At 36.7% G+C, this 16,472-nt stretch overlaps 1 protein-coding gene across 2 annotated transcripts; it reads left to right on the top strand.

Annotated features, from left to right (window-relative positions):
• Window positions 1-1,408: 1,408 nt before the first annotated feature.
• Window positions 1,409-15,722, top strand: vrk1 (VRK serine/threonine kinase 1). Of its 2 annotated transcripts, none has more exons than XR_014028833.1 (13): window positions 1,409-1,526; window positions 3,072-3,241; window positions 3,332-3,387; window positions 3,917-3,986; window positions 4,547-4,634; window positions 4,781-4,889; window positions 5,382-5,474; window positions 9,442-9,574; window positions 9,844-9,964; window positions 10,215-10,273; window positions 13,113-13,489; window positions 15,156-15,329; window positions 15,447-15,722. XR_014028833.1 is itself a non-coding variant. In XM_081347243.1 (13 exons), the coding sequence occupies exons 2-13, from the start codon at window positions 3,076-3,078 to the stop codon at window positions 15,563-15,565; spliced, it is 1,281 nt and encodes a 426-aa protein (XP_081203369.1). In that variant the 5' UTR covers window positions 1,409-1,526; window positions 3,072-3,075; the 3' UTR covers window positions 15,566-15,722. The 2 variants fall into 2 exon arrangements, 1 of the variants encoding a protein (XP_081203369.1); XM_081347243.1 differs by having other exon boundaries at window positions 13,113-13,285; window positions 15,236-15,329.
• The last annotated feature ends 750 nt before the right edge of the window (window positions 15,723-16,472 follow it).

Raw genomic sequence — 16,472 nt, forward strand, 5'->3', positions numbered from 1 at the left:
GAAATCTGTATTGAACACCAAATCAGAATATTAGAATGAATACTGAAGGATCATGTGACACTGAAGACTGGAGTAATGATGCTGAAAATGCAGCTTTGCCATCACAGGATTAAATTATATTTTACCCGTTGAACATTTTAATATATATTTAGCCTTGGTGAGCATAAGAGATTTCTTTCAAAACATAAAAAAAAAAAAAAAAAAAACGAAAAAAAGACCATATTATAACTATTTATGTTGCTTTCGTGTCAAATGTATGATGTGACATGAACAAAGACAAGCACAACTGATCTGAAGAGGCCGTCAGCATAACATCAATGCCATCTCACCCTCTTGAAGTTGAACCCTGCTATCCACAAAGTCAGACACCATCTCCTCATCTGGGGGAAATGATACACGTTTTTCTCTGCCCTCCTTCACGGACAGAGATGTTGTCTCTTCCTCTGAGAGCCCTGTCATTCTTCTGGATTGAGCGATGTCTCACGAAGTTGACTAACCAAAATTTGTAGCTCTGATGTCATGTACTTCTATGTCAGACATCCCATCATAAAATCCATCATATAAGATAACATCTCTGGACACATCATGTTTCCCTTTTTGCTGCAGAAACCAAACCTTTAAATGTCTCCAAAATCTGCTTCTGTCAACTCTTCTGTCAACTTCTGTTGTTATGTGGCCTAATAGTCACTACGCAAAAGAAAACCTAAACTCGCAGCATTGCACTTGTACAAAACAGTTACAGGACACCACATTACACACTCAATTATTCATGAATTATGTGCCTCTCAAAGCTAGTAGAACTATATAAGTCAACATCAAATATGCACAGGGGGAAACAGAGCCTAATCTTTTTTTTTTTTGAGGGTTTCTTACTGTTGTAAATACTTTAGATTAAATGTGTAACAGTATGAGAGAGTATGACAAACTCAAAGTTTACACTACACAAATTGGACTAAAACATATGAAAAGTGCTCTATAAAATGTTTTAATAAACTAATACTAATCTATGCATAATTGTAAATGCCTTAAAATATCAATTTAAAATTGTATGTATTAAGTTGACAAAATGTTGTATTTTATCTACCCACCAGTCATGTTAGTTTTAAAATTGTATAAGAAATAATTTTTCTTAAATTCATATTTATTTATGTTCATATTACATATTTTGGAGTTACACCCCCTCCAAAAACATAACCAATGACAATATCATGCAGTAATTCGGTAAAGAAACAGTGCAATACATTTACTAATCTTGAAATGTTCTTCAAAATAGAAAAAATATATATATGTTGCAGCATTTTTTTCAAATTGGCCTATTTATTATGATAACAAAACAACGTAATTTGACTGTAAGTGTTTGTGGAAAAACAAATGAAAAATACATATCCCATAAGGCATTGCAAAACCAGGAACCACGCAGCCCTCTTTCTAACCAATCGCGTTCGCTGAGCTTCACTCTGATGAGCCGTTTTGCGGGAACTTTGGAGAGGAAGAGCTGTAACAACCTGCCACTTACGCGCGGAAAGGTTAGTAGAACATTCTCGATCTGCTTCGATAAAGTGTCATGTCCATATATGTTTACTAGGGGATTATGAATACAAATTATCGGCTCTGTGGTGATACAAAGCCCGGCATAAGGCAGCTAACTCTGCTAGCATAGGGAGTTGAAGTCGCAGTTTCCCCCCAAATACAATATAAATAACTGCGTCACTTTCATTGATAATATTATGTGACATTATCCGCATGTTTATCACTTTTAAATACTTGTATCATTCCTAAACAAAGTAAAGCCATGAAAAGCTTTTTATGTCTGTTTTTCTTTTACATATAAAAGTGAAACAAACAGCATCATTGGCAGGACTACAAATTGAAACTTTATTCCGAACACAAATGTCATCCTCACTGACCCTGTCATTAATTGTAGTGCTTATACGAATACATCTCTCATGTTGAAAGTCTGGCTATTCAATATATCAACGTTTATATGTCAATAATTATGACAGAAACACTCGCCTTCATGTCAGTCACACCCTAGTCTTGTTTTTACAGGTAAGTTATAACGTTAGTGTAATTATTAGTAACGTTAGGCCTGTATTTCTGAAAGCACATATGTTAAGTCTTTGGTTCAGTGTAGCTAAAGTTATGTTCATAATCATATGAAGAGACTACATCTGATGGTCAGGCCCAGTTTTTATGTTGATGTCCAAATGTAGCCTACACATTAACAATTTTCGAAATTCTTTTCATTCTACCCTGTTTATTATTATTATTATTATTATTTTGAAACAAAAAAAGTAGGCCACTAACCAAATGTAAGCACATATTTGACACTGACAGGGTTTCCATAGTCATATAAAATCTAGATATATCAGTGAATTTTCAAAAGTGTGATTTCCAGGTCTGTAAATAAAAATTAAAAAAATCACACAAAAAAAAATATAATAAAAATTTATTTAGACATTCTGAATTTAAGTAGTTTTCAGTTAAACTATTTCACATCCTGCCCAATGTTGTCCTCATATTTAAAGGCTATGAAAATTAATATAGTGATTGTAACCATTGTAGGCTGATGCAATGTGTAAGATGGCGCTTGTTCACTGAAGTCTGTGAAATTTAGCAGAGACTCGCTTGCACAAGGATCGTCCACTCCTGACAGCAAAATGGTCATATTTACAAAAATAAAAATATACCTGTGAAAAGTAAGTTATGCACTAAGACAGACACCTAAGCTCAAACGCATTAAACAGCAAAAGTATCTGTCAGAGCAAGCCACTTTAAACTATATGTGTTAACTATATGTTACGAGTTATTTTGAAGCCCTTAATATAAATCATGTCTCATGTTTAGGACAAATTGGATTATGCACTTTCCCCACAGCAGCTCACTCAGTGTCCTAGTATTATTAGACTACTGTATATATAAACTGTATTGCCTCATCTCATCCTATATCATTTATAAGAATATGTCGATATTATATCATACAAACTCCATATGCCGCCTAGTCCTAAACCCTAGTGGTCCCAAATTCAGTTGTAATGATGCTTGAGTTTCTCTTGTTTGATACATTTAAGAAAAATGCCACCCAAGTCCAAGGCAGGTGGGGTGAAGAAAGCGAGAGCTCCACCCAAGAGGAAACTGGCTGAAGAATTCCCACCTGGAGAAGTCCTTACAGATAACGCAAAGAAAAAATGGAAGCTTGGATCTGCTGTTGGGCAGGGAGGTTTTGGCCTACTGTATCTCGGTACGTTTTTTTTACAGTAGGAAATTCTAAAGCTTTATTTGGATTCATTTATCAGTTGTTCAAATGTAAATTTGTCACATTTCCTTTTAGCTAATGAAGACTCTTCAGGATCTGTTGGCCCTGATGCACCTTATGTCATTAAAGTGGTAAGGGACAGTGTGTATCTTTTTGTTGTTGCTGACGGCAGGTATATGTCCAGAGTTTGAATTTCTTCGATTGCCTGTGATGTTTGGGTGGTCAGAATTTTATTTAATGTAATGTTATTTATTAATAGAAGAGTTTCTGTGGCCTTAACTAGAAGAAAAAAATAGAATACAATAGAAAATAAACAATTAAATAAAAATGCAATTTTCGACAGTCATTACATTTATTATTAAATAAACAATTTAAGTGCCAGAGACCGTAATATAATAGAGAAGCAACCACCTAGCTTCCTAGCAATTTTTGCATGAGCATGTACCAATCACATTTTATTGAGGAAAATGAGATATATTGAAATTAAATAAGATAGTTAATTTTGTGCTCTGTTAAAATGGCATGACATGGATATGTGATAATGGAAGTACACTTTCCCTCTACAGGGTTTTTTAAAATGTATGAGGGTTCACGATTTTTCTTCTTTTTTTCTTTTCTAAATGTCATTTATTTTTGGTGCTTATTTTGCCTGTCTTGCAGGAGCCAAGTGACAATGGCCCTCTCTTCTCTGAACTGAAGTTCTACATGCGAGCTGCCAAACCTGATCTAAGTATGCCCTTGTGACTGCAAACACACTCTCATATGCATGATGAGCCAGGCTGAAAAAAAGTCGGAAGAGCAACTCTTTTAATTAAAGAAAGTTCTGAGCTCACCATTGAGGGCCTTATGAAGACAGACGAACCACAACTCTCTGCTTTTGGTGGCTCTTATGGCTGCCCCAAGGCCACAGTATTGCGCTTTATTTAATAACAATCCAAATGTCAGTCTCCCTTGACAATTAACTGCTATATTACTAAGGGATGCTCATGTTTTATTCATTGGAATATTGTAATGTTGGTAAATATTTGTCCCACCAGCAGATTACCTTGCGGCACACTCACAGTTTGGTCCCAGGGGAATACTTTTAAATTACTTTGAGCACCAATAAGTTTAAAGAATAAGTTTAGAATAATTTGCCTTTATGAATTGATCATGTGATTGCATTTAACTGTTAGTGTGATCGTCTTAGACTGATGTCTCACTGTAGTGTTTCTTCTTTTCACTGGGAAGTGGAATAGTTTATGTGTTGTGAATCATGTTTGTGACAGAATGTTTTATATTTTGATTTAGTTGGGGCTTGGATGAAGTCAAGGAAAATTGAGTATTTGGGAGTTCCAAAATATTGGGGCTCTGGTTTTCATGAGAAAGGTGGTAAGAGGTAGGAAGAAAAAATTATATGATTTTATTTTTCATTTTTCTTTTTCTTATTAATAAAATGTTTAGGAAGTTACAAATGTCTTTGATCGTTTGCACACACAAGAATGCCACTTAAATGTAATGATTTCACATTAATCTTAATGACAGGTACAGATTTATGGTCATGGATCGATTTGGAACAGATCTACAGAAGAAATTTGAGGGAAATGATAAGAAATTTCCAAGGAAACTGGTTCTTCAGCTGGGTCTCAGACTTGTAGGTTTCTTCTAAGTGTACCTCTATCAGAATAAGTAAACTGCTGAAAGTTTAATGGTGCATCATGTTATGTTTTGTTTGTTTCGCTGACAGGTATGACATTGTACTTCATATTGACGTTTTGACAAAGCAAATATTTCATGTCATTGAAATACCCTTCACATATGTCACTCATGATTAATTTATTTCGCAACCAAAATGTCCAATAATAGGTAGGGTTACTAAAATAAAATGAGCAATGAAGGAGGCCACTCTTCTATAGAATAATAAACAAATAATTATTCAATAAGTGTCAATATTTCAAATGTTATTCAATTATTCATATGTCAATAAGCACAATTCATTTTTATAACTATTCAACTTTGTTAAAAACCTTTTAAAGATGCACAGAAATCTTCAACATGACTGTTTGTGGCATTGCATGCAGTGAGAGAAAATCTTATATTCCAGTATTATTATAAAATCTCATATTCTCACATCTTTCATCTCTAGCTTGACATTCTGGAGTACATCCATGACCATGAATATGTGCATGCAGACATCAAAGCCTCCAACCTTCTTCTGTCCTACACCAACCCCAATCAGGTTTGTTTCAAGCCTTCCACATGTTTAACAGATCTCTGTTGCCATGGCTGTACAGCTCTAACTTTAGAGACACATAGACAGGGTGTGTAAACTGCAGGACTATACAGAGCTCCTACTTCTTTTAATTGGAGTACCAGTGATTTGCAATGTAAGAAACTACTTGTCTTATTTTTTTTTTCCATCTGTTAATGAGATTTGGGTGGGAAAAAAGCAAAACAATTTAAGCCTTTAATGCGGCTCATAAACTGAAGAGATTAGAGACGGTGTTGAAGCTGTCTCTAGCAAATAAGGTTGGGGGGACTGGGCAGGGGCAAATATTTAATTTGAAGATTAATAATGTATCAGTGGTGTATTATTAAGATGCTATTTTTAAAGTCACAATTTAAAACTCGGCCTCTTGGGATTAGTCGCTGCTTACTTGGTGATTCTGAGCATCCTTTTTTTTTTAATTACTTGGGTCTTTTCTTTGCTTCTGAATACATGTATTTCTGTGTTTTATAAATGTGTGTTAAATACACAGACACTGAAATGCACCGGTTGTAAACTAAATAATACGAATGCCTAGTTATATTTTCATTTCAATCAGATATAGGAATGATTTGAAGTGTTATTGTATGATAGGAACATAAGAATGCTTTTTAAAACTAATAGTAAAAACTGAATCCTGAACTGAATGTAAATTATTCTTATAAACTGGTTCTAATAACAAATGATTCCAAAAGACTCAAACTCATGAGTTACAGTTAAAATCAGTCTGACAATCTTTTACAGAGTAAAATCATAAGTTATCCTAGTGGTTGCTAAATTAACATCTGAAAGTAATGTTAACATAAATTTTAGTAAGGTGATCAATCAGTAACCACTTGAATGGATTCGAGTTTCTTTTACAAGGTAAACGTGCAGTTAAAGACACATTTGCCACTTTTTAAAAAATAAATGTTATTTCGTAAATTTATTATGCATACACTTTATAAGTGAAGGATGGACGAGGGTGCAAAAACAACTCTGTGTCCAGAATATCCTGAAAAATCGATCAAATGCAGATCTTTAGATTAGACTGGAAATAAAAAGGTTTGACTCATCCTAGTATAGAGCTGCATGATTCTGGTTAAATTGAGAATATTTTTTTGTTTTGTTTCAAGTTACCACGATTTGGCAACTAAAAATAATTTACTGGAGATTCTGACAAAATGTTAATTGCTGCAGTCTATTTACCCCCTTAACGGTCACCGTACCGTATACGGCACGCCTAAATTTACTTCCCTATATTACTATTTAATCCTAATCTAATTATGACAAACTATATATCGTTGGAAAGTTCTAAGACTCCTAAATAGATATTTAGGACTGTTTTTTTGTTATAAATTATGTAGGAACATAAATAGATGAATTTATGACAAGAGTGCACCTCAAAAAATCTACGTAATAACAGGAGTTCTGACCTTCGTCACAAAAAGTTGACGCACACACTTTTAATAATTGATATGTTGGTTTTTATGCTAAAATTTCATTAGAAAATATATAATCTAGTATTTGTCAATAAAAAAATATAAAATAATATTATCTTCTAAAAAGTATAATATATATATTATCCTCTAAAATATTGTATTATATTTTTTTATCGCTTTTTTTATTATATTACATATTTTATTAGTTATCATAAATAAGGTATCATTTGAAAGCTTATGATCTCAGAATTCATCCTGTGAAAACTGTTTTGAAATTGGACATTGTGTTACCATAGAAACGGTACTCTAAATTATTTTATCAGGCTCCTCCCCTTTTGGGCATCCTTATGTTTCATAATTTATGATCAGAATATTTTCTAATCTTGACAAAACACATATTGTCAGAAAGGTCTGAGTCTCAAGATTCCATATTTTGTGACAGAAGTGATATTTGGACAGAAATTTATTAATTTGTTATGGTAGAATGCATACAGTAAAATTCAATGGAATTCAATGACACCCGGTGGCTATTTTTGGTAATACGCCTAAACAAAATCTCATGGGAACTTAATTTTTTGTGATATCAACTTCAAATTTGGAACACAACTTGGTTAGATATTTGGCTTTGATTTTATAGTAATTTTTTTGTAAAACATATTTTGTAAAATATATATTTTATATAAAATAAAAATATTAAATAAATTATATTTGATTTAATGTAAATTTAAACTTCCATAACTTTTTCATACTTTAATTTTTTGAAGTGCTTTCACTTCAGCAATAATCTGCTATTTTTTACCTTTAATACAAGACCAAACTTAGGTCTATACTCCAAAGCATTCTTGAATTACAACCATTTAAGCTTGAATAGTGCATTTTAATGTCCATTCTCAAAAAGGGGGGTGACAGCTAAGGGGTTAAAACATTTAGTTAATCTGAATAAATTATAAAAATAAAAAACAGTTTGATTGAATGATTCAATGACTGAATTATAAATACTTCACTTGTTTCATTACTTGATGAATCAGCGTTTTTTAACAAGTCTCTTGAATGAATGATTCAATGACAAATACATTTTTTAACAGTCGCCAGGTGGCGATTGTAACAATGTAATCGATACAATCGTTATTTGAAGCGCCAAGTTACTTTCATAAGGTAATTTGCTCTGTTTTGATCACTACCGTAGATATCAGTGACTGTTTACATGTGCACCAATAATGTGATTATTTCTAATAATCAAGGTCAATCGCAGTAAGACACGAGCAGAACTCTTTACTTCAGTTTACATGCAATTTTCATTATTTTGATTATCTGCTAATAAGTATGGTTATACCACACTCAGATAGGCATACAGTATGAATGTAACTGGCCATTGTTTAAATCTACTCACATCAAATTCAAAATACATTTATATGGACGTACTGGATATTATTCGGCACCATGATGAACATCGCAATGCCAGGTTTGCATACACTGCAAGTTGTGTTGACAGAGTTTAGTGATTTGGAGAAGAGAAAAATTCAGAATAATGCCGTGGAGTTCATTCATGAAGTTGTGTGAACAACACATGGCATTCGTGTACATCCGTGCACAACACATGTCAGAGCGGTAGTAATGTGATTAAAGGGATGGTTCAGAGTAAAATCAACCTAGGGTTCTTTGCACCATGACCTCGAGCCAAACACCCCCCCCCCCATACCCCTGTTCTGTACTCATAAAACGAGGCATTGGAAAGTTTTATATACATCACGAGTTTATTTAAATAACACTTGCCTGATGGCTAATGCTATCGCTAACCCGGACATCATTAAGGAAGAATGTTAACCTCGTAGCATTCACCTGGTCAAGTAAAATGGTGTTATTTTTGTACAACCATTTCTACAAACTTGTAGAAGAATAGTGAGATAGATGGCCATCCTACAAACTGTTTAACAGTTGGCAAGTGTGGGTTGAAGACATTTTGATCTCTGTGACTCATCAGACTATATATATTTTCAGATGCCTAGGGAGGACACTTTTGTTCTTGATAATATTTCTGTGTGTTTGTCATGCAGCTTTGTACACTACACTGCATGACATAAAGTTATAGTTTAAGTAGTTTTTCTTAAAAGTTTGTCACTGTGGGTGAGCTGTTAATCTTTACTGTTGCAAATTGGTGTATACAGTTATTTTTGAGACACTTAACCAGGACACATCAAATAATTTTAATAGGTAATAGGTGCACCTGCAATTTGTGCACTGTCTGTTTTAGTATCTTTGGAACCCTGTTAGCTGCTTCCTGTTGCTTTGAAAACTCTGCTATCAAAGTGCTAATTGTCAGACTTCTTTTATATGTGACACTGCTAATTGGCAATCAGTCTATTTGCAGCTGCATATGTGATTTATTTGTAGTAACCTTATTTCATTTACAAGTCTTTTTTTTAATTCTCTGTAATTATGTTAGCAGTGATTTAAATTTTTGTTGCACAGGAAGAATTTGATTCTGACTTTTTTTTTTTTTTTTCATTTGTTTAACCCAGGTATATTTAGTGGATTATGGATTGGCCTATAGATACTCTCCTGAAGGAGTGCCAAAGGAGTACAAAGAAGACCCAAAGAGGTGTCATGACGGGACCATTGAGTTCACTAGTATTGATGCGCACAAAGGAGTTGGTAAGAAATTGGAACAATCAGGTCTATCGTCACTTTTAAGTTTAGACTAGACGAATCCCTGTGGCCTGAAAACTATAAAAATGTTACCCCTGCAGGACATCATCACTTAAGTTTTTTTTGTAAAGCTTGTGATGAAAAAGATTATGAAGAAATAATGTTCTTAAATGTTGATGTATTGATACTTTGCATCAAATACTACAAAAGTGGACAACCCCTTAAAAATGTTTTATTAAGAGCTCCTCTCTGTGGGGGAAAATATTACATTTCAGCCCCTTCAAGAAGAGCAGACCTGGAAATCATGGGCTACTGCATGATCCAGTGGCTTTGTGGCCGTCTGCCGTGGGAGGACAAACTTCATGACCCATTGTATGTCAAAGACTCCAAACTCAGGTGAATCTTAAACATCACTTGTAGCATTTTGGATTTTACTTTTTTCTGAACCAAGATGTAATCTACCTTATTGTTTGCCATTGGCCAATGAATATTAACTTGCATGAAAAAAAAATGCAAGTTGACTAATTCATTTTATTCCTTAATTGTCTTAAAACTAATTTACAAATAATAATGGGTTAGATTTAATGAATTATAATAGATACATTTTCAAGATGTTGTATGATCCATTTTTAAATATTCTCCTCAGGTGTAGAGAGAATATTGATGAGTTCTTGAAAAGCTGTTTCACTTCAGAAAATAAACCAGGTAAGAAAAAAAAAACAGCATTAAGTTCATAGGAGAAACTTTCATATATTTAAAAAGATGAATGCACTTTGGTTGTAAAATATCTATTATATAGTTTGTATTACAGTAGGTTAATAGTATTGGACCTTAAATGGCACATAACACACACAGTTTCTGCCAATCTCATGTTAATCTTGAGTACCTATAGAGTAGTATTGCATCCTTCATATCTCTGAAGAGTATTCAGATTTATAAAAGAGAGATACGCTGTACTGGTTCTTTCCGAAAACAGTCAAGCTCATGGAGGCGTGCCGTGGGCGGAGCTAAAGAGCCACGTACAATACATAATCGTATTATCCCTGGATAACGTTGTATTCTCGCTACGTTCGTGTTGTTTACATTATATGCACTTGTGCGCCGATTGCCAACAAAACACAGACATTTGACGTTACTTACCACCTGCAATTCCGATTCAAGACCGGGATCTTTTAGCTCTTGGACCGCTTCATCTTTCAGTTTCAAACGATCTGCAATTCCAGCATCGGACTGGGCCTCGTTTATAAAACATTTGTCGCTGAAATGCTGGGAACAAACAAACACACTTGCACAACTCCGTTGCTGTCCTGGTTAAACTAATTGCATCCACTGTTCCCCTAACACCGTGTCCCAACCAGACGCGATGCAATAAGATTCCAGCGACAAATAATATGTCTGCCCACACTAGACGCGACGTGACTGTGAGATGCGTCCAAATCAATCAAAACCCACAGCCAATCAGAACAGCATGTGGGCGGAGTCTCGTGGCAAGTGCACAGCACCAGATAGTAATCTTGACAGCACTCGCAAGAAAATGGATAAGTAGGCTACATAATCAAATTCACAAATATTACTCCATTTAAACATTATTAAAAATACATAGGCTACTGAGTTACTAAAACAATCTTTGTCAAATAATACACTTGTTTGTTCACAGTTTGAACGTTCTGATTTCCATTTGTTTAATTTCAAGATCTGAGGTGAATTATCCATTGTTGCTTTTACAGCTACAAAGCTGAGAGCACTAAATGATGTTCAAAGTCACATTACATGCTTTTAACATTAAATAAAGCACATAAACAGTACCTGAGATTATCATTGCCACACTTTGTGTTTGTTGTTCCAGCCGTGGTCGCAGAAAAATATAAACCGTTTCTAAAATAGAATTGTCGCGTGTCGCCGTCGCGGCTGGTTAGGACAAAAACTCTTAACATGGAAAAGATACCTTTTATCGCTCGGTGTCGCGTCGCGTGTAGTTAGGACACGGTGTAAAGCTGGGTTCTTTGGGAAGCCGAACAAGGTTATCTTTCCCTCACAACCAAAACACACTGATTTCGTGGTCTAAAAACAAAATGACAGCACTGCCGACAGCTTCCGTAACCCGAACGAAGAACGTTGATGAGCGTGCTCTCTTGCTCTCGCTTTGGTTGATGTGTGCACGCGCTCTTCTGGGAGAGGTGCCCATACAAGGAATTCCACACTTTATGACGTCATACAGGGCCATACTCGAAAAAAAACTTTCAGAAACTTGTACGAACCCTTAAGGAGTGTATTTGGCATGGAAATACTCTGTCATATGTCCAACTCATTTTTTGAAACTTTGGCCATGTTAAGCACGAGAATCCAAATCTTTAACAGTGTAATAAGTCAGAATGCATGAAATAGCATAAAAAATCCTCTTTAAGCTGTTTCTCACAACTAAATGGCATTTAAGCATATTTATTTTTTAACTGGGTCGCGACCGCAGAAGCACCTGTGAATTCTGCAGTAGTACTTTTTGTTTGTCTGCCAAGTGGTAATTGGATAGACGCACTTTCGAGCTCTGATGCGCAAACAAGAGCATGAGGGCCTCTTCTCGTGATAATTAGTGTCGACCTGCTGATTTAGCCTTAATTAGAGCTAATCTATCATATATAGTGCTAATTCTCGCAACTTCTCACACTAACTTTAAACTGGAGTGTGATCACTTTCCACTTTTTATACATATGCACATTTTCTGTTCACAAATATTTTAGTGAAATGTTTAGTAAATCTAACAAAAAAAGTGCACATAACCATTGTATCAGCTACCCCGCTCGACCACAAAGCAGTGACATAAATAAAAGATGAAGTTTTTAAACAAACTTGTTTTTCACCCTTCTCCGTTCTCGACCTCTACATTGCCTAGTTTTGCAGTCAGTATGTGGCAGTCTGTACTTTTGCAGAACTTTAGGGCGTTCTTTCTTTGTGTCATTTAAAAATCAAAGATGTCATTGGCTCCCTTTGCTCAGTCGCTGATGTGATGGCAGTTCTTAAGCCGTGTGACAGCCGCGCGGCAGACGGCGAGATCCCTCCTCAGGCTGTTGTCTTGTGCGTACACGCCGCATCACAACACCGAGGTGATGGGAGGCGGCACTGTTAGCACGGCCATCACGACTAATTCTGTTTGGTGTGACTATTTTAGCAGCCGACAGTAAACAACAGTTTGTGAGCGGAGAAGTATAAGGAACAAAGTGACAAATTTCTGCCCCTCTCCTCTAAACTTAGCTTGAAGGTTAAAGTGTGAGCGTCTGCTGTGAAGACACTGCCCTACAGGGACTGTTCTGTCTATGCTAAACTCACAAACATACGTGCACTTGCAACTTATTAACGTCGGACTTCTGCGTGTTCCTTTGAGACAGAGGTCCAAGTAACTTGCGCTTAATCACACACATAATTGCTCTTCGTTTGTTTATTGACCCAGAAGTGTCTTAAACATTGTGCAGCTGTATCGTTATGTCTGAATAAATAAATCCATCTGCATTAAGATGTAAATGTTGTGCTTAATGTCTTTTTCAATTTCCAGAGGAAATGGGGAAGTTCATGCAAGAGGTCAAGGCTCTCGGATACTCAGACAAGCCAGATTATGCAAAATTGCGAGGTATTTTGCAGCAAGGCCTGAAGACCATCGGGGCGACAGATGACAAAAAGCTGGACTTCACCATGTCGACTAACGGCATGGGCCCGCCCTCTGTCAAGGTGATAGCCACCTTCAGTAGAACATCAAAAAAACGACCTCTGTGGCACTCCCTCATTCCCGGCACATTGAAAATGCTCTGACTGTCCCTTTTTGAAGCCCGGCGTTTAAAAACAAGCCAATTCAACACCCTATAATTTGTTTACCTTTTGAAAGCAGATTCAAATTTGAAAATGCCCACACACGATCCAAGACTAATTGCTCAGGTTAGTAGGAAACGCGGTCGAGCGCATTGATTTTCAAATACGATTAACGTGCAATGCTTTTAACAAACGTTTCTTGAGCTTATTTGGATTTTCAGCCGACACGCAAACATGCTCTTTGCTCACCTCATTTTAACTCGGTGTCATGATGTTAATATTTTTATGAATGGTTAATTAATACTTAATTTTTAGTATTTATCTCTGCATTTCAAATGGAAGAATGTAATTTGACCTTAGTTTCTTATCCTATATTGCAGTCAACACCCTCAAGGTGTCAGCTGGTATGAGAGCTCACTCTGAATACATCTCTGAATACTTGCAAAAGATCTTGTTAATCACTGAATCGTTTTATCTGGATTTCAAGCGATATGATCTTTAGAAGTGAATTCTGCAGCCGTCATGTGTATTTTGTGTAAAACAAACTGTCCGAGCCCGCAAAGATGCCCTTGATGGCATATACTTTGTGAAAATGATAAGACTGTGGCTTCATTCATGGGGTCCGGCACAAAGAGCTCTTGGCAACAAAGCCGTCTGCATCTCAGGTTCTCTCCAGCGACCGGGTGTTTATCCCAGTGGCCCCTCCTCTTCCTCCCACAGACAGGTCCTGAGTGCCTGTGTTTATTCCCTGCTAATGTATCACAAATTTGCTGACACGGTAACCTTGGAGTCGGCGCGGGCCGGCAATCAGCGAGCCGCACTTACAACGGGAGGGGACGGACTCTTCTCACTTCCCACAATGCAGTTTGCATATGGAAGGTGCCACCAGGGAGCTGGCCCATGCCAGCTGAGGGTTACCTGCCCACTGCCGTTATTGTATGTAATTATCGAGCCAATCTGTTCAGCTCAGCAGGGTCTGGATGGTAATCATGAGGCAGCAATTGGCAAAATGGAAGGGAAATGTGAGGGGGTGTGGGGGGGGCTAGTAAGGATGATAGTTCAAGTCCGAGAGAGGGGCGAGCATTCATTATGCAGTCTGAGTGAAGAAAAGGGAGAATTTGATTGCTGTCGTTAAGTGCATCTTCTTCATAACCCCTGGTTCGGTTAGCACGATTTCCTTGAATTGAGGACTTGAGCTTCAATGCTACAGTTTTCATTTGACGAGAAAAAAATCAAGGATTTTTGATTGATAAAATTGTTCAAATAGATTAACTCATAGTAAGTTTATTGTTTGGAGGTCTGAGGAAAATTCTCAATATTGAATTCAAAAGTTTGGGTTCGGTAAGTTTTTGAAAGAAGTCTCTTATGCTCACCTAGGCTGCATTTATTTGATAAAAATACAGTAAAATTGGGAAATATTATAACAATTTTAAATATATTACAGTTTTAATATATTAATGTTTAATGTATTCCTGTGATGGCACAGCTGAATTTTCAGCACCATTTCTCTAGCCTTTAGAGACACATGATCTTTCAGAAATCATACTAATATGCTGATTTTGTACTCAAGAAACATTTATTATTAACCGACCATACATTTTTGAATGGTAGTATACATGTATTCCGTTTGACATTCAAATTATTTTATTTGTTCTGTCCGGATTTACTAGATAGCTGAATCATAATCACATTTCCTCAAGCGTTCACAGCGCTGAGGACGCATGCGATAGTTTCCATGTGTATATAGAGCAAAGGGTCCCTTCTTAATATTTGATTTGAACTTCCCCCCAAGGTTGCTGTTGGCAAGTGAATTGACCACTGCTCTTCCATCTTTTCCATCCCCATGCTTATGTCTTTATTTTTGACGGGAAGACTCCCAAGCGAAAGAAAGCGGAGGAAAAAGGCCAGTCTGCTGATGAAACCGAAGGCGCCCCTGCAAAGAAGAGGCGAGCTCCACAGAAAAAGGGTAAGCCATGTTAATGGACATTAGAGTAATCTCTAGCTTTACTCTTTTGCAATCTTCATCAAATTTAGTAACAATGGGTGTGGTAAACATTTTAAAATGAACATGTAACCTGTTTAGACATGAATGGAGCTAAAAAGGCGGCGACTCCTGCAAAGCGGCCGGCTAGGAAAGAAGCTCAGGCCTCCTCTGAGCCAGCGGTGAAGAAAAGCCGAGGAAGGCCCAAGAAGAACTCTTAATCCTCTTCGAACTCTAGTTCAAGTTGTTTCCTTTTTGTATCTTTTAAATTGTCTGGTCTGTATTTGTTCTCTGTGGTTGCATTTTCTTAAACTTTAGCAGGGTGTTGGGCACACTCTCTCGCAGTGAAATGATAATAAATAAGAGGTAAAAAAAAAACGACAGTGGCTTTGAGTTGTGAGTTATTTTCATTCCTTTGTAATGCCTTGAATAATCAAGCCTATGCGGATGAGGTCCAGAGGGGATTGCTTTGCCCCCGATAAGGAAATCCCTGAAGGAGCTCAGAGTCCCGACTCTTCCCCCGCCACATTTTCCCCTTGTTGTTGTGCTATGAAAGCCGCCGTGCGGCTGGCACTCCGACATCTGTGGGAGAGGCGAGCTGGTCTTTGATACCTGCATCGAGGCAGGCGAACGTGTGGCAGACGCCACTGAGCCAGGTACGTGCTTTTGGAGAAGGGGGCTCTGCGCCTTTCTGCTTGGCTGCCATTTGATCAGGTGGAGACAAAAGACTAGCACTTGGGTCCTACTTTCCATGTCACTCTCACTTGAGTCTTTCTTAACTTCCTGTTCTCCGCTAGGAAATGGCTTCAAAGAGCTATCATTAAAAGTTAGTTGTGGCTGCACCACTTGTTATGCATTGTAACTTTATCGCTGGTTTTGATAACGCACGGCAGCATTCGCAGGCGTATTTTTAGGTCCAAATGTCATCTTGAATTGTTTGCTTTGTAATCGCAGTAAATTTGATATGACATTGAGGGGACAGGAATAATTTGATGAGGACAGGTTAGAATACATGAATAATAGATATGGCATGTATACAGGGTCGTGACTGGAAGAGCAGAGTTATGTTTTCCAGGAGTTTGGGGAAATGCACTTGTAATAAAACCAAACTCAGGCGTGTATTTTTTT

Source organism: Scardinius erythrophthalmus (assembly GCF_964197995.2).
Source record: "Scardinius erythrophthalmus genome assembly, chromosome: 19".
Taxonomy (NCBI): domain Eukaryota; kingdom Metazoa; phylum Chordata; class Actinopteri; order Cypriniformes; family Leuciscidae; genus Scardinius; species Scardinius erythrophthalmus.

What these genes read in the sequence shown, in the direction of transcription:
- vrk1 (XM_081347243.1), top strand. Translation starts at nt 3,076, where the DNA reads ATGCCACCCAAGTCCAAGGCAGGTGGGGTGAAGAAAGCGAGAGCTCCA. An exon ending in CATGAGAAAGGTGGTAAGAG is followed by an intron (nt 4,635 to 4,780) that starts GTAGGAAGAAAA and finishes TCTTAATGACAG; the next exon opens with GTACAGATTTATGGTCATGG. An exon ending in TGGGCCCGCCCTCTGTCAAG is followed by an intron (nt 13,286 to 15,235) that starts GTGATAGCCACC and finishes TTTGACGGGAAG; the next exon opens with ACTCCCAAGCGAAAGAAAGC.